Raw genomic sequence first — 23991 nt, forward strand, 5'->3', positions numbered from 1 at the left:
GTTGCCTGTAATATTAAGCCTTTTAATATTTGGCCATTTTTACAGTTATTATTTTTTTAAGTTTATTTATTTATTTTGAGAGAGAGCACATGCAAGCAAGTGGGGGAGGGGCAGAGAGAGGGAGAGAGAGGATACCAGCAGGCTGAGCGCTGACAGTGCAGAGCCTGATGCAGGCTCGAACTCACGAACCGTGAGATCATGACCTGAGCCAAAATCAAGAGTCGGACGCTTAACCAACTGAACCACCCAGGCACCTGTGTTTTTATAATTCTAACCTGAACCTCCTTTTAGTTGGAAAATGGAGGTTTGAGCCAAATACAGTTGTGACCAGCGCTGCGTTTATGATGCTCTTAAGTGTTGTCGTTTTTGTCCACAACTCGTGGGTCCTAATCTCTGTCCTCTTTCTCCTGTATTCCTAGTCCTTTCCCGTTGTATATTGATATGCTGTACTCCTCCCCACTCCTGCCGTCCCTGAGTATGTTATTTATTACTTGTACTTGTTTCATTTGTTGTATTCTTATGTGCTTCTGATTTGTCTTATATTATTCCGGACTTTAATTCTCACCTTGGCGGTGTTTCTCTGCTCCTTTTGTATTATTTTGCTTGTTCTCTGTACATGGTTTTGAGTACTTCATTCAAGTTGGTGACAGCAATGCCCATAATCTTCAGCCATCACCTGAAAGTCCGAGTAACTCCTTAGAAGTAAATCATTGATACTCTTGCTTTGAACTTGATCTTCTTACAGGTTTTACCTACTTTTTAATAGTTGAATGATAGAGTGTTGGTGTTCAGGAGAACTTTCCACAACAATGGAAATGTCCTCTATTCTGTGGTAGCCACGGGGGACGTGTGGCTATTGAACAGTTGCAATGTGGCTTGTATGACTGAGGAGCTAAACATTAAATCAATTCTTAAACGTAATTAAATTTAAAATTTAAATAGCCTCACGTGGCTCGTCACTACCTATTGGACAGCACAGATCTTTCTCATTGCTACCAAAAATGTGATTCCCCACACCAGTGGCATTGCCATCAACTGGGGCTTGCTAAAAGTACTGACTTTCTAGCCCATCCAGCCCTTCTGAGCCAGAACTGCAGTTCAGCAGGTTCTCAGGTGATTTCCATGCGCACTCAAGTTTGAGAGGCACTGATACTTGGCTGTACATTGGAGTCACATGGGAATTAAAAAAAAAAAAACAAACTGTGGCCACTTGGGTCTCACCCTCAGTGATCCTGATTTCATTGGTATTGGGTGTGACCTGGGCATTGGGTTTTAAAAAACATCCCCCAAGTGATTCTAATTGCTCAGCCAAGACTTGTGGTTCTCAAACTTTGTGTGTACACACGTCATCTGGGAATTTGGTGAAAATACAGAGGCCCAGGCTTGTTCCTGCTTCAAGAAGCCTGGGCCTCTCTTTTCTCTATTAGCTCTCCCATGATTGTGATGCACACATTTTGGGTTTGGAAATCCCTAATATAAAAGATAGTTTCCCGCTTTGCTAGAACAAAATGCCTTGCTGACTTGAAAGAACACAGATCTGCTAGATCTTTTAGTCGTGTGACAAAATACTGCATAACGCATGCTCTTTACAAAGTCGACTGCTCTTCGTGTTTGCACCATGTCTCCTGCTTGTGAATTTTTTTTTTTTTTCTTTTTACTAGTTGGTGAATTTCTGGTCTCTAAGATAAGTTTTTCCTTCCCCTTTTGATAGTAGAAGTCTCATTCACATTTTGGTTTTCAGAGTTGCTGAGAACTCTGCTAATGACAGCTGGCAGCTTCATGGTCAGTTTGCCAGTTCCTTAAGGTGTTAGTTGGAAAGCCTCTGGAGCAGAATGTTCTGTAATATGGAAGTGTCTCAGAGTCCAGAAAAGCCCAGCCCTGCTCCCCAGCATAGCCCCACGGCCAGTCAGATGCCACATATCAGCTGAGGAAGGTTGGCATCGAGGAATGATTTAAAGGTGTCTGGTACATTCAGATCCCAGTTCACCAGACCTTAGGCTACAGGGTCTGGGGTGTTGCATTTGGCAGGATTCTATCTTAGGAACTGGGAAAGAGAATGGGTAACTAGGTGACTCTTATCCTTTTCATTTTTTTAAATGTGCTCTTAAGTTTTATATCAACTAAAACCTTTTGTTTTTGTGATACAGAGAACTTTCTGCACGCTAGTGCAGCCAACCTTTGTCAGGACATGAGTTTATTAGCTATTTGTTTCCAGGAAATAGGATATGAATTGATGAAGGTTTGGAAAATATGTTAGGAACAAATTAATTTTCTCCATGAAAATTAATTGCTGTTGCAAATAGGCCACAGAACTGTCTTTCTTCTCTGATGATCAATTTCAGCTTCAGTCCTTGTGTTTCCTGTAGTAAAATTGCAGGTGCAGGTACAAGGGAATGAGTATTGTTTTTGAGACCCGGGAAAGCTTCAGGACCCCAGCAGCGAGTCAGCAGCATTTTTTATTGCCATCGCTGCCAGATAATGGAAGGTCTGAAATCAAGTAATCAGATATGATGTGGAAAAGCAATAGTAAACTTGTGTCCTAGTGGAGATTCACTAGACTCTGTTTGGCCCCTCTGGCTGCAGTAGATGAGAAAGAATAAGATGAAGGAGTCCAAGAAAAGAAGGCTGCCTGAGCACTAGGGCACAGATTTCCAACGTGTTCTCTTAAATGGAGGCTTGTCCTAACGGGAAGCCAGTGAGCCCAGCTGAGCTGTGGGGAGAGAGCGTGATGACCAGGGCTTTCCTGGGGCACCCCTTCCTGGTGAACTTCAGAGGACCTCGGATAAATAGGAGCTCCCTTGGTTTGACCTGAGGCAAAAATGTAACTTCTGGGCAACCTGATGCCATGCTTGGAGGCAACCCCTCAATAAACAGTTTCCCCCAGTGAGGAAACTGGAGCTTCTGTAGATTAGTGTGAAAAATTCCCCAAAAGCCTACAGGCCAGGATGCATTTTTACGATATGAGTCAGCAGTGCCGCAGTTTGCCACATTTGGCATGAGCGTGACAGAAGCCCACTTCTCTTTCGCTCTCCTAACCGTGGGGGCAGAATCCATGAAAAGCTGGTTTCTTGGTGGCGGTAGGAAGAAAAGTCAGAAGCCCCTGGGGCTTAGGGGCAATGGGAGTGAGAAGACATCTCTTTAAATATTCTGGGTAAGCCTAGGTGGTGTCTCTAGACCAGGATGGTTAGCATAGAAAGAAGTAGTTGGGCACCACAGTTTGGGCAAAATTCAAAGCCTGGGGGAGACCCCAAAGGCAAGGAGAAGGGGCTGGTTCCACAGATCCAGGGTGGTAAACTGAGTGAAAAGTATGGGAAGAATTTGGTCAAGAAGTATGAGACTTAATCCCAATCCCATGAAAGTCTATTTGTTTCTGCTTGACTTACATCCCTTGCTTTATGGTTAGACAGGTGCTTAAATACAAAACTCAGAAAGATGGGCATTCAAAATAGGGCAGAGAGGCCCTTTTCAAAGGTTAATTATATTCAATATGTGTTCAGGAAGTGGGAGGAGAGGTTTTTTTCCCTTTTGAGGAGGGGGGGGGATGTTGGAAAAGGCATAGACTCTGGTGGAGTCTGGTGTTTTGAAATGAATGTTCTCTGACTTTGTTTTTCCCTTTGTATACCTAGCGTGTGTCAGTTCCTGGAGCTGTGTCAAAGTCCAGAAGGTGGCTTTGGAGGGGGCCCTGGCCAGTACCCACACCTTGCACCCACGTATGCAGCAGTCAATGCACTATGCATCATTGGCACCGAGGAAGCCTATGACGTCATTAACAGGTACAGCCAAAGCCAGCAGTGCCGGACCCCCAAAGGGTCCCCGCCTGCTGCTGCTGCACTGACCATTGCTGTCTCCTCCCTCTCCCCTATTTGTGTCTCAGAGAGAAGCTTCTTCAGTATTTGTACTCGTTGAAGCAACCTGATGGCTCTTTTCTCATGCACGTTGGAGGTGAGGTGGATGTGAGGTGAGTGGGGTTTTCCTCAGGCCACTGTGTCAGTAGATTCTAGATCTTCTCTGTCATTAGAGATGCCAAACCCAAGGAACAACATGGAAAAGCTGCTGCTTTGTCTCACAGAATGACATAGAATGGCGTGTCAGTGACACAGCTCATAATCATTGCAAACATGACACAGATGTCCTCAGGTGTCACTGTCACTTGACCTCTTTTATGTAAGTGTCAGAATATAAGCAAGACAGGAACAAAATCAAATGCTTTTATTTTAAAAATCAAAAACATATTTGGTTGTTATAAAATGACATACCATACATAATATATAATAACGGTATAGTGTAATACAACCTTTCACCTCTCTGGGATAGGAAGGAAGAAGGAAGCCCAGCAGGAACTTAGTAAATATTTTCTGAATGAATTTGATGAACTCGGGAGAATGTTTATCACCTGAATGAGAATTGCTTTGGGAGGTGCAAAAATTTTGGGGGGCCAGTAGAGTGCAGCGAAATAGAGTTTCAGTAACTGATTGGAACCGGTTGGCCCAAAATTATTATTTTACTCTAGAATTGTCCAACATACCCCACAAGAAGCTCACTCATCTGGTGGGAGATTGCTGAAGCATATACGAAATTCACTGAGTCATTTCTCAAAGGCAGTGGATCACTGAGGTTTTATACCAAATCCTTAGAGAAATATGTGTTTTTGAGCTTTCTATAGCAAAGCCATCTTATTGCCTTATTTGTAAATGTGTTTAGCTTCTACACAAGTTGATTAATTTTCTGGGTTAACCATTGGTTCGAAAGTAAAGGGGGAGAAAAAAACATGTAATGTGTCTATTTGAACCTAAAATAAGTTCTTCACTGGAAAAACTGTTTCTTACAACACTTCCAACACCAAACAGGTGCTTTTTCCCTCATGTTAAATAATTCTAACATGAACTAACTAGATTTAACTCAAATTCCACAGGTTAAGGGCTCAGTCCCACAAGATCACCCCCACTTCAAATGCCAGTCACAAGTAGTGTGTCCCCAGGTTACCCACACTTCTGTCTGACTTAGCTGCAAATCAGAGGTTCCCATGACCCCCTCTTCAGGTTCAATAATTTGCTAGGATGGCTCACAGTATGCAAGGAAGCACTTTACTTACTGGTTTATTACAAAGGATATTATAGAGGATACAAACGAACAGCCAGTTGAAGAGGTATATAGGGCAAGGTCGAGAAGGGTCCAAAGCGCAGGAACTTCTGTACCCGTGAGGTTGGGGTATGCCACCCTCCTGGCAGGTACATGGATGCATTCACCAACCTGGAAGCTTCCCCAAATACCTGCATTTACGGTTTTTATGGGAGTTTCATTGTGTAGACATGATTGATGAAATCATTGGCCATTGGTGATTAACTCAATCTGCAGCCCCTCTCGTCAGGGGGGCGATGATGCTGAAAGTTCCAACCCTCTGATGATGTGGTCAGTTCCTTTGGCAGGCAGTCCATCTTCCAGGAATCACCTCATTAGCATAACTCAGGTGTGCTTGACCAGGCACAGAGCCCGACGCGGGGCTCGAACCCACGAACCGTGAGGTTATGACCTGAGCCAAAGTCAGATGCTCAGCCAACTGAGCCACCCAGATGCAGTTATTATGAATAACTAAAGACTCTCTTATCACCCCTGTCACTCAGGAAATTCCAAGGGTTTTAGGAGCTTTGTTCCAGGAATCTGGGAGAAAACCAGTATAGTAAAACCTTGCTTTGAGAGCATAATTCATTCCAGAAACATGCTTGTAATCCAAAGCATTTGTATATCAAAGTGAATTTCAAGAACCATTGGCTCAGTTGTGAACCTGTGACATCTGGCGTCACGTACTACTTGTATTGCAAGACATCCCTCGTTTATCAAGTTAAAATTTATTACACGTTTGCTCGTCTTGCGGAACACTCGCAGAAGAAGTTGCTCGCAATCCAAGGTTTTACTGTGTATGTTTCTTATTATATCATAATATCCCAGTATCTGTTGTAAAAACAAACTGAAGCATATTTTTTTAAATGTAAGAGTTTGAGCAAAATCTGTTCTAATCAGGCAGCATGTAATCTAGCAGATAGAAATGTACTCTGCGGACCTATACAAAACGAGAGATTTTTATAGGCAGAAAGGAGTGCGAAAAGGAAGTTATACTAGCAAAAAAAGTGGGTCAGTCATTGCAAGGTTACTTTCCTTTAGGAGACAGCAGGGTTCTGTCAGGCCAGTGACCTAAGTAGTGCTCATCAGGTGATTCCTGATTGGCTGGTTTAAGATTTCATTTCTGGAGAGCTGAAACTGATTAAGATGTGGAGTTCAGCATAAGTGACTCCCTTTGGGACCTGTTGTCTTGTGTTTTTAAACCCTGAAAATGCCAACAAAGCCAATATAACTAATGAAGAAAAACAGTATTCAGTTGACTCTTTTTTAAAAATTTTTTAATGTTTATTTTATTTTTGAGAGAGAGAGAGAGAGAGAGAGAGAGACAGTGTGAGCAGGGAAGGGGCAGAGAGAGAGAGGAGACACAGACTTGGAAGCAGGCCCCAGGCTCCCAGCTGTCAGCACAGAGCCTGACACAGGTCTCGAACCCATGAACCGTGAGATCATGACCTGAGCCAAAGTCAGATGCTCAGCCAACTGAGCCACCCAGGCACCCCTTGAATTGACTCTTCTTAAGGAAAAAGCTAAAAGTTGTCTCACCCCCGCAACCAAAAGACACTACATTTTCATTTCTGTTCTACAGATGGTACAACTGAGTGTGTGTGCACAGTCTCGAAATTTAGCTTTTTTAAAATTTCTGAAATTATTAGGCAAAAGCAAGATTGCTTTGGCATTATATCACATACCTTTTCAGATACAATTATTTTTTAATTTCATTGTTCTAGCTCCAGTTTTCTCTGTGTTCTTATTTATATCTGCTAGACAAATGCTCGGAAACTTCTCCACTAGAATCGATCTGTGCCACCAAGGAACCCTGTACCTACGCTCTTCCAGTAATATGCTCTGTTCCAGCCATGCTCTCCACTTGCATAGACTCAGAGATGTGAACGCTTCCGTGCTTTGCTTGGTTTCTAGTACCCCAATTCCCATCATTTCTTGCTTGTTATTTAATTGTCCTTTGCCTAAAAGTGTCAGCCAGGACTCCAGAGTGCTTGTTGAGTGGGTTTGACTTGGAGAGAAGTAGCAGTGATGGGCATCTGGAGGCTAGCATGTCTTATCCTGGCTTAGACAGAGGAGTCTCTTGATCTTTCCTGTCTGTCACAGCTCCTAATAAGTGTCTGGGATGAGCTTATTCAAGTGTTTATGGCACTGGAGGGCTGCCGATAATCAGATTGTAGTGAACTCCTAGCAAGTACGATTTTTTCCCGGTTCTTAAGAAAGGAGTAATTATTTATTACTCCCCTCCTAATCCAGGTTTTATAACTTGGAACATTCTTTGAGGATAGTAGGGAGACAGGGACCCAGCATTTGCAGAAGTTGAGGTGACAGGGAGTGTGTTCAAGAGTGTGTTCGAGAAAGCAGTTTAGTGTTGCTGAAGTGCAGAGGGCATGGGGGGCAGTAGAAGTGAGTCTGGAAGAACAGGCTGGGACCAGACTGAGGGGTCCTGGGATCTCCTTAAGAGCTAGGGAGTTTATTTTAAGAGCAGTGGAAAGCCACGGACTAGGTTTAAGTAGGGAGTGACTTGATCTGGTTTGTATTTTATGACAACTTCTCCAGTTGCAGTGAAGAGATTGTGGTGTTTTAGTAAAAGTCCTCCAGTTTCAGGGCTGGATGGAGAAAGACCAGGCAGGAGATTGACCCAGGTAATGGTGACTTGGATTTGGGGGACAGCAGAGCATATGGAGAGGAGTGGACAAATTTGAGAGATGTGATGAGCAGATGGGTGGAGAGAGGAAGAAACTGCATGAAAAAGGTGTGTTTGTTCCCTCCCCTTTTCAGTGGGGGACTTGTGGCTGCTGGCTTCACATCTCAGTTCTTCCCTTTGTGAGAAGCAAACTACTTTGTTGGCCACCTCCCTACCTCAGAGGGTCCATTAGGGGTCAGGAGCAAATGCTGTGAAACCCCTCTGGGAGGCTGAAATGCTGAAAGAAATTAGCTCAGGCCTCTGAAGTTAGCTTATGGCAGATGAGAACGTTTGGCATGGGGGACTCTGGTGTGCTTCTGAGGCCTGCCGGGGTAACTCAGCCTCTGCTGTGCTGTGGCCAGCATGAGCGGGCTGATAAAGATGTTAGTCGCACAATAGTGCTTGCAGCTTCTGCAGAGATTTCTTTTTGGAATACCTCTGTAAGTTCAGCTTAGGAGCGTGTCCATACTGAACAATAACGGACATTAGACCCTTCTCTTTCCTTCCTTTTGCATTCCTTAGGAGCCCTTAGAAACAGGATCTGTATGCAGAATTAAAACAAACAGTTGTCTTCAGTGTAAAATGGAGCTGAGATGCTGGACATTGGAAAAGGGCATAGAAGGGAGGAAAAGACAGTTTGTAGCTATATTCGATAGTAGAGGGAGAAGCTGAAATAAGATGTGTCCTGGGAAGAATTAGGGCTGGCAGGGCAGAGTGGCAAGAATTATTCCAAATCAAGTAGGATAACATTAAAAAAAAAAAAAAAAAAGATGTTCTCTTTCTTTTTCTTTTTAATTTATTTATTTATTTATTTATGTTTATTTATTAAACATAATGTACATTTATTTATTATTGAGAGACAGAGAGAGACAGACCGTGAGCAGGGGAGGGGCAGAGAGAGAGAGGGAGACACAGAATCTGAAACAGCTCCAGGCTCCGAGCTGTCAGCACAGAGCCTGATGCGGGGCTCGAACTCACGAACCGTGAGATCATGACCTGAGCCGAAGTTGGACGCTTAACCGACGGAGCCACCCAGGCGCCCCTCTTTCTTTTTCATTTAAAAATGTGTGTGTGTGTCTGTACTGGTGTCTGTACTGCTTGAAATCAAAGCGCTTCTCTCCCTTTAAAGGCCTAAGGAAAGTATCTGAGTGGACTCATCTGTTTCTGGCCATTAGGGTTTGGTGCCCTGCTTTGGAGTGTCTGTTGCAGAAAAAATATATAGTTAACCTTTAATGTGTCCACGCTATAAACAGAAATCCTGGATCCAAAACATGACTGACATCTCAATAAATGAGCGTATCAGAAATACTTGAATGACACCGTGGAAGTTTGGGAACCATTGGAGGTCTTTGAAAGAGCTAAATTCACTTTGGCTACTATTTCCTCTGATGTAGATTTGACCATGTGGAGGTAGGGAGACTAGAATGTCATGTTCTTTCACTGAAGCCACGCTGTGAGCAGCCCTATCCAAATAGAATGTCACACCTCTCAGTTGGAGACCCAGGAGGACTGACCGTGTGCCAAGAGTGAGGACAGGAGGTGGTTACAGTTTACCAAGCAGAGGGCAACCCGCCTGAGAAGCTCCGTGAACCTTATTTCATCCCTTTCTTAAAGCCTCACGTTTTCCCCGTGTGTTTCCATCCTAACAGAAGTGCATACTGTGCTGCTTCCGTGGCTTCTCTGACCAACATCATCACCCCAGATCTCTTTGAGGGCACCGCCGAATGGATAGCGAGGTGAGAGATGCTGGGGTCTGTCCTGGCCTCTTAGAAAGCAGGTGATCAAGATTCTGAAAAAGTAAAGAAAGTGGAAAAAGGAATGGAAGGGAATATAAAATGACAGGAGATGGATTAGGGTTGTAGGATTGTGCATTTCAAACATACAGTAAAAGTTTCCTTTTTTCCGAACTTTCTTCAGTGTTGTGTAATTGTATGGATTGGCAAGGCTCAAAACCTTGGGCGAGCAGTATTTGTGGGCATCTGAGTGGATTTAACCAGTTTGGGGAGGATTTTGGTAATAAGATGCCCTTGCTGATGCCCCAGCAATCCCACTTCTACAGAAACTCACACATATGCGTGAAAGACACAAACATATGACGTGGTTGTAATAGCAGAAACCCAGGAACTGGTTAAATGTTCATAAGCACGAGATGGAGAAGTAAAGTGTGGTAGGGTCACATGGCAGTATAAATTGGTTAAAATGAACAAACCAGAGCTACATGCATCAATGTGGATAAATCCCCAAAATAACACTGAGTTAAAATAAAGGATGTTAAAACATGCGGATTAGCACATTTATTTAAAATTTGAAAACATGCACAATAATTCTGTATTGTTTATGGAAAGAATCACATGTGGTAATATAAAAACATGCCTGGGAAGAATAAACACCAAATTCAGGATGGCGGTTACTTCTGGGGGGAGAGCAGAGGACATGAAATCAAGAGAAGTTTACACATCTCCGCAGGAGACTTCAGCTGTATCTGTAATGGTTTATTTCTTTAAAATAAAAGAAAGACTTGAAGCACATATGGCTAAGTTAAAGCTAGGTGTTAGATGCATGGATGTTCTATATATTTGCTAGACTTTCCTAGATGCTTCAAATATTTTATAATTTAAAAGCAAGTAAAGAAAATGTATAGTAGATACCTATGTACTTGATATCCAGGCTGTATTATTTTGCTTTTTACACGTTTATTCTTATCAAAGTAGTACCTATTACTGTGAAAATATAGTTTGCAGGTAAATCAGATGGTAAATTATCAGATTTACTGTCTTACATAATTTTTATTTTCCTAGAATTAATCATTACCTCTTTTTTTTTAAATGTATAGATCATGGACTTATTCCCAGATTTTCTGCCAGAGCTATAAAGTTACTTTCAATACAAACACTTTCGGTGATGTATCAGTTCTGTGTGTGTGTGTGTGTGTGTGTGTGTGTGTGTGTGTGTGTGTGTGTGTTCTGAGTTATCCTTCCTGGAGCCCCCTGCTCTCCTGCTTCAGTCTGGACAGATTGCTCTCAGCTTGCTGCACAGCAGGCATCCAGAAGCTTCCTTTCAGCATGAAATTCACTTCACTTCTCTCCTTTGTTGAAGCCCCTGTCCTCTTTTTTCTTGGCTTACTTACTCATTTTAATGAAGCACATACTCTAGTAGATTCCAAAAGAGAGCACTTGGGAGATGAATTTTTAAGATTATGCATTATTTTAAGATTAAGATTATTTATTCTACTCTCACACTTGATTGATAGTTTATTTGGTGAGAGATTTCTAAATTGGAAACTGTATAAATTGACATCCTTCAGAATTTTTTAGCGTTGCTCCATTATCTTCTGGCTTCCAGTGTCATTGTTAAAAAGGCTGATAATACTAATAACCAACATCTGCTGAAGACCTGATATGTAATACTCACTAGTAAGGTAGTAGAGATTGGTAAGGTAGTTTAGAGATTGAGAGTATAGGCTTTTGAGCTAACCTGCCTGGATTTGTTTCTTTTTTATGCTTTCTGTTTCTCAGTTAAGATTTCGCGTCTTTTTATTCTTTATAAGTATATATATATTTTTTCCTACTTCCCTGAGGTAAATATATAGTTATAACATCCGCTTTAAAATTCTTGTGTGGTAATTTCAGCATCTGGGTATCTTGGAGTTGGCATGTCCCATTTCCCTGATTATGCATATGTCAAGTAATTTTAGGGTTGTGTTTTGGACATTATGATGTTACATTATAGAGACTGGATTCTGTTAGATTGCTCTAAAGAGTGTTGTTTTTGTTTAAGCAGGCAATCAACTTGGTTAGATGCAAACTGTGAATTGTCACACCTGCACTGGGCTGTGGTTCAGCTCTTTGATCAGTTCTTGGGTCAGAAGCTGCCCTCATTTTGCCCAGCACCTGTGTGATTGGGAGTCATGTAGAAACTTCACTGAAGTTTAAACATGGAATTAGGAGTTTTCCTTCTCTGGCTCTTTCTGGTACTCCTCCTTAGTTTCTTTCAGCCTGGTTCTTCTTATCAGAAAAATGGTGGGCTTTCCATTCGTTTCGGCTGCCTTCCACTGACCCCTCTGACCTGCTGCTGCCACCACTGGGGCCTACAGCCATCCTCAGGGCAAACTGGGAAGAAAAAAATAGGGGAGGGGAGGGGAGGGGAGGGGAGGGAAGAGACTGCCTGCCTGCTGTTGTCTGCTCCAACTTTTAAACCCCCACCAGAATCTGCCTGCCTTTTGCCAGTCTGCTGAGCCCTCAGGAATTGTTTCTGTGTATTGTGTCCAGAGCATGTAGCTGTTATTTGCAGGAGGAGAAAACTCTGGGTTTGAATCCCAGCCTCGTGATTTACTAGCTTTGTGCCTTGGACAAATTATTTCACTTCTCCATGTCATGGTTTCCTTAAATGTCAAATGGCGGGATATTGAATTTGATATTAAGCTGAATTACAAGAAATTTAGGTGACCAAAATCTGTTATGGTAGCCACTGTGCTTTACTGCCTCCCAGTGCCATTGTGTTCCCAATCCGTTGTATGTTTTTGTTTTGTTTCTCTTTTTCTCTTTCCCACCTTATCCCCCTCCCTAGAAGTTGTTGGAATCTGTATTCTTGAAGTTTGGAAACTTCAGGCTGATGAACCATGATACGGATTTTTTTTTTTCTTCATTTTTTGGGTACTCAGTATGTATCTTCAATCTGGAATTGCAAATACTTTAGTTCCAGAATCTTTATTATACAATATGATTTCTTTGATAATTTCTTTCCCTCTATTTTCAGTGTTTGCTCATTTTATAACCTCCTAGCAGTAGGATTAGTCTTCTAATTTTTCACAATTTTTTGCCTATTTTTTAACCCTTAATCTTTCTTACTGTACTTTCTGGGAGAGTCCCTTACCTTTTATTTTCTAATCCTTCTGTTGAGTTTTTATTTCTGCCATTCTATTTTAAAATTTCCAGAGCTTATTTTATCCTCGTTTATAAAAGAAATACTTCTTTTTTACATACTTTCCTGTTCTTGTTTCAGGCACATTTTATTCTTAAAGTGTTTTTATTTCATATAATATTTTATCTAAAGATACAATTTTAAAAAGTTTCCTTCTGTTCCCTACGTTATTTCTCCAACGTATTTTTGCTCATCTGTTTTGGTCTCTCTCTTCCATATTAGAGACTTTGTTGAAATGTCTCATATTCATATTTGGAAGCCAAGGGCTAAAAAGCTGATGGGGAGCTACATGTGCCAGAGTAGGCTAGGTTCAGCCTTTCACCCCATTGGGTTTTTCTCTTGGGCTTATCAGCTTCCCTTGAAAAGGATCTTCCAGATTTCTGGTTGGGGTATGAGGTTGGCAGCCAGCTTTGTAAACTAGTAGGAGGAAAAGGGGTAGGGGGTGTTTGTGCTCAGATTATAGATTCTCACTTAATCCCCTGCTCAGTGTGGTGCCTCCTTCCTGCTCTGCTGTGCTGGACATCCTGGAGTTCAGATCCTCTTGATTAAACTCCTGAAACTTCCTGTCCTCTGCTGCATACCCAGAGGTCTCATTGATTCCTATATACATTTGCAACCAATTAACTTGTTTCCAACTCATCCCACTTCTTGAGGCATCGTGGTGCCTCTAGTTCCTGGGCCTTGCACTGGAGCATGTCGTCTTGCTTTCTGTTGCCTCCTATCCCCGGGCTGGTTTAGGTTTCTCTAATATGTTAAGTCCGTTAGTTCTTATCTTTCCCCTTTTCTGGCTTTCGAAATTTTGTTATTTCCTGTCTGTATTCATATCTTCTCCTATGCTCTTTACCCTTGTGGGTTTATCCCTTTTTAAATTCTTTTCATTTTATTGGGCTTGTGCTCAGTCTGTTAGGGTTAGCTAGAAGACATTCCCAAAGAATTTTACTAAAATTACTAATTTACAATTATTAAAATTGCTCCCACGTATAAAAGGGAGGGAAAGCGGAACGTAAATCGTGCGTGTATGCGTGTGTGCATGTGTGCGTGTGTGTGTGGAGAGAGAGAGAGAGGAGGAGACAAACTGACAGTGGTCACTGCTGGTGAGAGGGACTAGGAAGCCAGCTTGGGCAGGAGATTTACTTTTCATTATTTACTTGTTAACACTATCTGTTTGGTTTTTTTATTCAAAAAAATTTTTTAAAGGTAAGTTCAGAAAAGTTAAGAAAAAGGAAAATGTTAAGAGGTGCCCATCAGACTTTTCAAACTTGACTCTTCCTCTGCTCCACATAGCCAAATGTGTTGGAAGGAAAACTCGCCACTTAAGCAGCAGCAGGGTCACGGGGTGGAGGTGCTAAAGAATCTGTACAGGGGGTGGTAGCCAGTTTTTGACTTGGCGCCCTGCTCTGTGATGTCCCTGGGCCTGCGGACTGCTCTGAAAAAGGCCTGTGAGTTCCCAAGATGCAAGGCCTCCAGGGAGAGGTGCCTGAAAGACACGCGGTATCATTGCTTGTTTTCTCTGCCATCCGGAGGTTCTGCCGGCTCTCGGATCATGTGCCCATCCACCTGTGCACCTATACCGCGGTTGGGATTGTGAGGCAGACACGCCTGTAGAGTGTGTACATATTCGGAGGTCATCAGAAGTAAAGTCCTACACTGTCATATGAATATATACTAAGAAAAAATGTCTTTATTACACAGAAAAGCATATTTCTTAAAGATGAGCAGAAAGAAGAAAATCTAAGCCACTTGTAATCCACCATCAACCACTCTTTTGGTGTATGTCTTTCTAGAATTCCGGGAAAATTATACAGTACCTTACCATTTTGTAACTTTTTTTGATTTGGAACATCTTTAAATATCCTTCGTAGCATTATTTTATTTCATTTTATTTTACTTTAGTGTTTTTTTTATTTATTTTTGAGACAGAGACAGAGTGCGAGCGTGGGAGGGGCAGAGAGAGAGAGAGAGAGAGGGAGACAGAATCGAAGCAGGCTCCAGGCTCTGAACTGTCAGCACAGAGCCTGATGCAGGGCTCGAACCCATGAACCGTGAGATCATGACCTGAGCCAAAGTAGGACGCTTAACCAACCAAGCCACCCAGGCACCCCCATAGCATCATTTTAAATGTGTAGTTTTCTATAGTACAGATAGGCCATAATTTATATAACCAGTCCCTTACTGTTGAGTTCCTGAGTTGTTTCTAATATTTCACTGTTATATTATAATCTTATCTTTGAACACATTTTAACTTATTTCCTAGGATGAATTCCTAGAAATGACCCTATATTGCTGGTCGCAAGATGAGGCGTGTTTTTATGACTAGAGAATACACTATTAATATATAGTCTAACCCCCAAAATAATAATTGTTATAATAGTAAATGAGTAATTTGAATATATAGGAGGTTATGATTTAAAAAATAAGTTTACTTCGATAGCAATAAAGTTTTATATGTTTATTATAGCAAGCTTTTGAAAATACAGAAGAATAAAGAGAAAAAATACCAGCAATAGACCTGCCCTAAATAGCAATTATTTTTCATTTTTATTCTAACCTGTGGTTGTCATACTGTATATATGATTTTATTACTTTTTTCCTAAAAGATTTGAGGTACTGTGAATAAGTAGACTGTTTCTCTGAGTCCCCCCCCCTTTTTTTTTTTTGGAGGAAAAGGCATTTCCAAAAGTTAATTAGCTGGCATCTTTCCATTCATAGTTGTGATGGTTCACGTCATTATCTGAACAAACTCATTCTTTGCCAACCTGGGTGGTTCTGCACTTGTGCCCACCCACTCTACCCGGCCACTCATGGGTTGACACCTACCACTCAATCTGCTCTTCTCCATCTCCTCCCAGGTGTCAGAATTGGGAAGGTGGAATTGGTGGGGTTCCAGGGATGGAAGCGCACGGCGGCTACACTTTCTGCGGCCTGGCCGCACTGGTCATCCTCAAAAAGGAACGCTCCTTGAACTTGAAGAGCCTATTGGTAAGTGTCTGTTGACTCCTCTTCTTTTCAGGCCCCAGGCTCCTGGTGATGTGACTGGTCAGACTCACAGTGCTTTGGGACTGTTTGGCTGTGGGAAGGACCAACAGAGTTCCTGCTCTGAGCCCACGAACTGAATGACCCGTAATGAAGCTTTTCAACGTAATTGCTGGGGCGCTCAGCACTGGTCGGAGAAAGTGGGAGGAGTGGGCGTCTGCCTGGGTCTTGGCTCCTTTCTTCCTGCCTTTCCATCTTTCCTGCTCTGAACTTTCTATAGTATATTAGGCCAGCTCCACAGTCTTCCTGAGTCCCTCAAACATCTGCAATGAGGCAGAGTACCTGCCTCCTGCTTCCGAGACTGTAGCTTCAGTCTCTTAAATTTGGAGGTCATCATGTATCTTAGAAGGAATCTGCTAAGAGAAAAAGTCATGAGAAGTGCTCTCAGGCCTTTTGAAGCCAAGCTGTTATTACCGGCTGCAATATGTGAACATTTAGTAACTACATTCAAATGAGCTGGGCAGAGCACAGTGGTTGCATCGAGCAGGTAGCCTTAGGCATTTATGTCTGGACTCTAAGCTCCTGATAGATATCGAGAAGGAAAGCTGACTGCATTCTGATTCACTAGATTATTCTTAAATTATCATCAGAGGCCTAGTGTACAAACATACATGCATGCAGTGCCACCGAGACGTCTTTTGGGAAGCATTTACTCCCAACCATGACCTCAAAGCAAACCAGCTGCAGTGGACATTCATCTCCTCTCCCCAAGCTCAGATGTCAGCTGCTCATCATAGGAACTGTCATGAGACCCATCATGAGCTTCCAAGAAAGTTTCTGTTAGACTCTACAGATATATGACCAGTAGTATTTTGTCCTCATCTGCAGGATGCCTCCTATAGCACACTTTCCTTAAAGGTTCATGCTGAAATGGCCAGCTAGACATTTAAGAGTCTGATTACCAATAAGGCATGAAATTGAAAAGCCCCATTTCCTGGGAAGAAATAAGGAATATAACCAGCAGAAGGCTCGGTTACAATGGCAACACTCTAGATTTGAGCCTTGTCTCTCCCACTTCCACGCGACCTTAGGAAATTTGTCCGTTTTAACTTCAATTTCCTTTGTCCTCTGTAAGGTAGAGGTAACAGTTCTTTGAAGGTTAAAGGAGGGGTTAGAACTCTGGACTCTGAAGGTTAAAGGAGATAATATATAGTAGGTGCTCAATAAATGCCAGTGTCCTTCTTACCCAAACCACTCCGTCCCCTTTTGCTTTGAGAGAACTAGGACCCATATCTGAAGGATTTTATGAATTCATATGGCCGAAGGAAACAGAGTAAACCCATGGGCTTAGACACTGGAAAAAATTATGTAGTCCAGCTTAAAAACTCTTAGTCTGGGCAAAAAAACAAAAACCAAAAACCTTTGGGGCACCTGGGTGGCTCAGTCAGTTGAGCATCTGACTTTGGCTCAGGTCATGATCTCACTGCTCATGGATTCGAGCCCCGCATCAGGCTCTGTGTGCTGACAGCTCAGAGCCTGAAGCCTGCTTTGGATTCTGTGTCTTCCTCTGACCCTCCCCTACTTGTGCTGTGTGTGTGTGTCTCTCTCTCTCTCTCAAAAGTAAGTAAGTAAGTAAGTAAATAAATAAATAAATAAATAAATAAATAAATAAATTTAAAAAAATATTAAAAAAGAACACCTTAGTCTGTGGTGTAAGTGAAAATGAAGAATGGACTCCCCACTGTAGTACCTGTTTTCTCTTTTCTTGAGTGATGCTTCACCGCTTTCATTAAATGGCATCATCCCTAAAGCACTGGCTCATTTAAGACTCACTGGTGATTTATTAGTGCCTACACCTGCAGTGTAGTTTTTTTTTTTTTTTTTTTATGTCTTCTAAGAATTTGGGATTTGACTCTTATGGGTGAGTATGGCCTTGAACAGGGATATAATCTAAACTCCACACTTGGTGACTTAAAGACATCCCCTCCCCCTTCCAAAAAGGGTCCTCGGTAGCTCCTTTGAGGAACTCAGTCAAGTAAGAACCTAGGGGTGGGGGGAGGGGGAGACATCCTACTCTGCACCTTTCCGTTGTGAAAGCCCGTGGCTGGTGTCTGGAACTGCCTGGGAGGGAAATGGAGATGTCATTATCTGCTCAGCCAGTCGGTTCTGCTCGCTTCTGGAGGACGAAACCCCTGGCTATCTTGATCTTGGTAGCAGAGTGTGTTTAGAAAACTTGGAGATAAGCAGGGATGGGCAGCAGCATCATGTGTGACCGCTGAGTGACATCAAGAACCATCTTACAAGTTCAGAGTAAAAGATTGTCTTCTGTTAGCCAACCAGGTTTCCCTGGAGACGCAGAGAGGCTAGAGCTGACAGAGCCGTCCTTGGCGGTTGGGATAATGGCTTCTGCTTCTGGTCCTGCAAGTAACTTGCTAAGAAACCTTGGATGAATTTCTTCAGGTGCCAAGTCAAAGTCAGGAACAGTTTGAGATCATCCACTGAGACACAGCACACAATTCCATTTATCTGCTTTTAATAAACTTCCCTGAGAAGGGAAGGTGGTTAGAAATGAGCCACTTGCCTTCAATTTCCTCGTTAAGCCTTGTTTATTGAGAGACATTTGCAGGTCTCCTTATAGGCCAACTTGATGTCTTTGTTCTGTCAGCATCAGAACCCATTTGAAACCCGGGAAAAGGTGGTTAGTTGTCCATTGGGCACGAAGCAGAGATCAGTACTGGCCGCCCTGCCAAGAGTCCAACTTAGATGGTCCAGTCCGCATCCACGGCAGTGAGGGGAAGGAAGGAACAGCCCCAGGACTAGAATTCCAGTGCCAAGAAGCCCAGAGATGGGAACTTGGCCTACACCCGCCTTTCCTTTCTCTGTCTCATTCTCAGCAATGGGTGACAAGCCGGCAGATGCGGTTCGAAGGTGGATTTCAGGGCCGCTGCAACAAGCTGGTGGACGGCTGCTACTCCTTCTGGCAGGCTGGGCTGCTGCCCCTGCTGCACCGCGCGCTGCATGCTCAAGGTGAGCCCGGGGAGCTGCTGGCAGGGGCTGGGTGACTTCCCCTGGCTGCTAGGCCAAGTCAGGAAGCCAGAGTGTTTGTCTGTCTGTCCTGGATTTTGAGTGCCCTGTGTGAACCGCCCCCTCCCCCCCCCCCCCCCCGCCATGTCTCCTGCACGCACATGCAGACTAGGCTTTAATTCCAGTGGTTTAGTTGAGTCACAGTTGCTGCTGCAAACTGTCTGTGGCTAGGAGGAGGTAGGTGCGTGTCCGGGCCCCAGGGTGACTGCCACCTCAGCCGGGTGTGAAGCCACAGTTTCCAATGCAGCGTCCCGTATCGGTCATATCGGAACTGAAAACCCACACTGTGTGCGTCGCGGTCACAACAGTGACTGAGAAGGCGATGGCACAAAGGGGCAGAGAGGCAGAACCCCAGGAGAAAAGATCCACCAGGTCTGACGGGCTTTGTAGTTGCTGCTGTCAGCACTGTTGTATTTTCAACTCATTGAAGAATCCTAAATGCAAGTCTGTTCCACCCCTACGACTGGAGTGGAGAGACCTGGGTTCGTTTCTCTGGAGTCGCAGATCGGAAGGCAAAACCAAAGCAGTTAGACAGCAAGCACAACTTCGGGGAGCCTTCCTTTATTTGATCATTTGAAATCTCAGGTCGCCCGCTGACTCCTGAACCATCTCTCTTATTTATTTTATGTGAGAGCAGCGTGTCTCTGAGGAAACTGGTGGGGGGAGGGGAAGTCATGGCTGTCCCGCTGGGTGCTGATGTGTTCTTGGAGTGAGACCCCTTGGCCCAGAGGGAAGGTTTTCTTTGGACTTAATAATTGGGTAATTAATTGCTCAAATGTGGAAGATGAGATTCTTTCCTATTGTCTGGCCCCCTGACCCATGCTTTTCTTCCTTCTTTGGCTGTTCTTTCTGAGCGCCTTTCTTTAGTCTCTTCGTTTCATCTGAGTTGTGGCCACTTTGGATGCTGAATTGAAGTAAACGCAGTCTCGGCCCTGTCTTCCCATTCTTTCTTTCTTTCATTTTATTTTATTTTATTTTATTTTATTTTATTTTATTTAAAAAAAATTTTTTTTCAACGTTTATTTATTTTTGGGACAGAGAGAGACAGAGCATGAACGGGGGAGGGGCAGAGAGAGAGGGAGACACAGAATCGGAAACAGGCTTCAGGCCCTGAGCCATCAGCCCAGAGCCCGACGCGGGGCTCGAACTCACGGACCGCGAGATCGTGACCTGGCTGAAGTCGGACGCTTAACCGACTGCGCCACCCAGGCGCCCCTTTCTTTCTTTTTTTAATTTATTTTTTATTTTTTTAATCTTTATTTTTGGGAGAAAGAGAGAGACATTGCAATCTTTATTTCTGAGAGAGAGAGACAGTGTGAGCAGGGGAGGAACAGAGAGAGAGGGAGACATAGACCCCAAAGCAGGCTCCAGGCTCTGAGTTGTCAGCACAGAGCCCAATGCAGGGCTCGAACTCATGAGCTGTGAGATCATGACCCAAGCTAAAGCCAGACACTTAATGGAATGAGCCACCCAGGTGCCCCCCATTCTTTCTTTTTTTTTTTAATGTTTATTTTATTTATGAGAGAGCACGAGTGGGAGAGGGGCAGAGAGAGAGGGAGACAGAGGATACGAAGCAGGCTCTGCACTAATAGCAGAGAGCCCGATGAGGGCCTGAACCCATGAACCGTGAGATCATGTCCTGAGCCTGAGCCAAAGTCGGATCCTTAACCAACTGAGCCACCCAGGCGCCCCCTTGGCTTCCCATTCTGCCGGTCTCAGTCTGTCCTGAGATTCCTTGCCTTGGGCCCCCTGGGCTTAGGGTCTCAGGGCGTTAGGATAGATCATCCCCCTGACTTTGGAGCCTGCACGGTCTCTGGCTTGACCACTATGATTGGGAGGTCAAGAATTCCCTGAAACTTCAGTGTTTTCAAAGCAAAAATAACTTAGGGTTTTAGTGATTTCTTTATTTGAAACTAGTGAGGTCAAGCCCTTGGTAAAATGGTCACCCTTTCACAAACCTGTCCCTGGCAGGGATGAGATGCCAGGAAAATCCAGGAGAGCTGTGAGAAGAGTGCTCCCTGCCAGCATCTTCAGAGGGGCCCCAATTGACATTCTGTTTATTGTAGCACAGGTCCTGGAGGAAATGATATTCAGAGCTTTGCCTGTGGAAAGCGCTGCCTGTGAATCGTGGACCTTGCAGCTTTTGTCAGGGCCCAGGAGAAGGCCTGTGTTGGGCTTGAAGCTCACCCACTTCTCAGCAGCAGTGGGAAGGGAAGGGCAGTGTCTTGAGTGGTGGGCAGAATACTGACGTTGGGAGTCGCAAGGAGACGATGTGTGCGAAGATTTTCGTAATACACTGTGATCAAAGGTTTCAAAGCAGTCTGTATATAATTCCATTTTTAGCGAAGAGTTGACTCCAAAAAATTACGAGAAGGCACCTGGACTGTGAAGCGACGCGCAATATTTGTTTTCTTTCTTTTTTTATGTGTATTTTCTGATTTTCTACAATTAATTTGCATAAAGAAAAAGAAAAATAAAATTCTTTTATAAAAGAAGAGAAATTCTATAAACAAAACAAGTAGCAAGGTAGGACAAATTATTTGTGACAAATGACAAAGGGCTAAATTTCTTTAAGTTGAGAGGCTCCTAAATCACTAAGAAACAGATGAACAGCCCCACTGAAAACCAGGCAGAGGATCTGAACGGGCAGATTCCGGACGGGCAGGAAAGAGCTACTACTTGTGTTACCCCCTCTACGACCACCGCTCCTCCCGGCCGCTGAGGCTTGCCAGGCGCTTGGCAAGCCTCAGCCAGGGACTGAACGGAGTCCTCCACAGGTGTTTTCTCATTTGATCCTCTGAGCAATGCTGTGATAGGTGCTGTTGTTATCCCCATCTTACAGATGAGGAAACAAAGACCAGCAAGGGTGAGCAACTTGCCTTATAATGCCCGATCGCCACCTACGCCTCCGTCAGAGCCTTGCTTCTAACCAGCACAGGCGGCGTGCATGAAACGAAAAGATGGCAGTGAAAGAAATGTGAATAGAATCAGTGGGACACTGGTCGTTTTTACTGTCACGTTGGCAGAGAGGAGAAAACGCGGTACCCGATGTTGGGGAGAGTGTGGAAAAACAGGCACTTTTGTACTGTCAGCGTGGGTGTAAATAGCTGTATCGGTTTTTTTGGAGGGTAGTTTGGAGATTTGTCTAAATTACTTAAACCCAGCAAGTACACTTTCGGGAATTTACCTGCAGAGATGTTAGCAAAGGATGTGTGTTGAAGTGGAGTTTTAATGGCAAGCAACCAAATGCTCATTAAAAGTTTAATAGTTGAATAAATTATGATCTCCCCATCCCGTGGTTAGATGCAATGAGCTAATATTGGAAAACTCTCCAGGACACAACATAAAGTGTAAAGGGCCAGGCCTAGAGTGGTCTCTGTGCACACGGACCGACCTCTCCACAGCTTTTCCTGGAAGCAAGCAAAACCCCTTTAGCAATGGGCACCTTTGGGAGGAGGGTGGGAGATGAAGGGAGGGAGACATATGTGTTGAATTGTTTTTCCTTCTGTACTACACTCTGCGTTTTTTGTTGCTGTTGTTAACCATGTGCATTACTGCTTTTATCTTAGTAAATGACCAAATAGATTTTGTAAAGGCGATGATCACGTTGCTGGCTAAAGAGATAACAAAGGACCGACACACGACCTCACTGAGCAAGTGGCCGTTAGTGGTTCCATGCAGGTGGCTGCCTTATGTGTATAGAAGACAGCAGTTGAGTAGAAGAACAAATTATTTTTTTTTATTTTTTTTTTAATGTTTGTTTATTTTTGGGACAGAGAGAGACAGAGCATGAATGGGGGAGGGTCAGAGAGAGAGGGAGACACAGAATCTGAAACAGGCTCCAGGCTCTGAGCTGTCAGCACAGAGCCCGACGCGGGGCTCGAACTCACGGACAGCGAGATCATGACCTGAGCTGAAGTCGGACGCTCAACCGACTGAGCCACCCAGGCGCCCCGAAGAACGAATTACTAAGATCTTAAAAATATTCAATGCTGACTAAATTAGTGAGTTATTTGGTTTCTGTGGAGCAGTAAGAAAGCAGCAGGCCCATGAGTTTGGGTTTAGATTGATGGTTACTCGTTGCTTGTGTGTTCCTTGGGACATACTCCACGCCTGGATTTGTCCACCTGTGAGATTGAGCTGCATGTGGCTGAACCTGTCAGTTACTGTTTGGGAAAACTTTTGATTTCTTAGATAAAAGGAATCTTTGAAAAGCAAAATGACATAATAATGGGGATTTGTAATTGAAGGGAGAGGTATAAAGGACTGAAAGGCCGATTGTGGTGCACAAGCAGCACCCGTCATCACGCCTGCCTTCGTCTCTGGTTGTGTGAGCTGCTGTGCAGATTCAGGACCCCTGGAAGCTCCTGGTGGAGTTTGTGGACTCGGAGCTTGTAGATTTCCATAAGGTAGCAGGCAACCGACCCACTCTGTAATCTGTCTGATAATAAACATAGCAATTTCTTTTCAGATTCTGCTTTTAGTGACAGGTTGGCACTTACCTTATAATAATAGTCTTTTATTTCCTACAGGATATAGAGTAAAAGGATATTTTGTACAGATGTTTAATGCAGTGATCCTAAAGTTTAGTAAATTTGCTTTTTAAAGAAAAAGTAACAGCTTTCTTGAGATAGAATTTACATACCATACAATTCACTCACTTAAAATACACAACTCAGTGGTGTTTAGTGTAATCAGAATTATGCAGCCATGACCATAATCAATTGTAGAATTTTCATCATTACCCCCCTCAAATCCCAGTAGCTATTAAATTTGCTTCTTTAAAGAAGAAATTACAAAGGAAAAATCAACGGTATGGTAACAGCATAGAAAAATGTATGCCTATAGTGTTAAATGGAGAATGCAAAATATAAAATTATAATAACTATATAGAAAAATGCACAGAAACAGACTGGAAGAAGGAAAAATTAGCTTTTAATTGCTATGTACAGATTACTTGCTATCTTTGTAGTAGCCCAAGTATCCAAGTATAAAATTGACCAAGGACTTAATGCATGTGTATATTTAAAAAAAAAAAAAAATTCCCACGTAAATGCTTCTGGAAGCATCCATCTGTTGGCAGTCTCTGTCATCTGCATTTGATAACTATGCGGCCCACGGAATTCTCCAACCATACGGATTCAGCTTCAGAATGAAGAAGGCCAGTTGCTTGTTCATACATGAGCATTATTACCAGAACTGCCAGTTTCTGC

General features: G+C 43.3%; 1 protein-coding gene across 1 annotated transcript in view; it reads left to right on the forward strand.

Moving 5' to 3' along the window:
- FNTB (farnesyltransferase, CAAX box, beta) overlaps positions 1-23991 on the forward strand; it is a 67065-nt gene that overhangs the window by 34330 nt on the left and 8744 nt on the right. The window contains exons 5-9 of the mRNA XM_003987734.6: positions 3627-3773; positions 3875-3958; positions 9451-9537; positions 15571-15700; positions 18589-18721. Coding sequence (XP_003987783.2) covers positions 3627-3773; positions 3875-3958; positions 9451-9537; positions 15571-15700; positions 18589-18721 — 581 coding nt within the window. The remainder of the gene's footprint in view (positions 1-3626; positions 3774-3874; positions 3959-9450; positions 9538-15570; positions 15701-18588; positions 18722-23991) is intronic.

The sequence above is a fragment of the Felis catus genome, chromosome B3 (assembly GCF_018350175.1).
Source record: "Felis catus isolate Fca126 chromosome B3, F.catus_Fca126_mat1.0, whole genome shotgun sequence".
Taxonomy (NCBI): Eukaryota; Metazoa; Chordata; class Mammalia; order Carnivora; family Felidae; genus Felis; species Felis catus.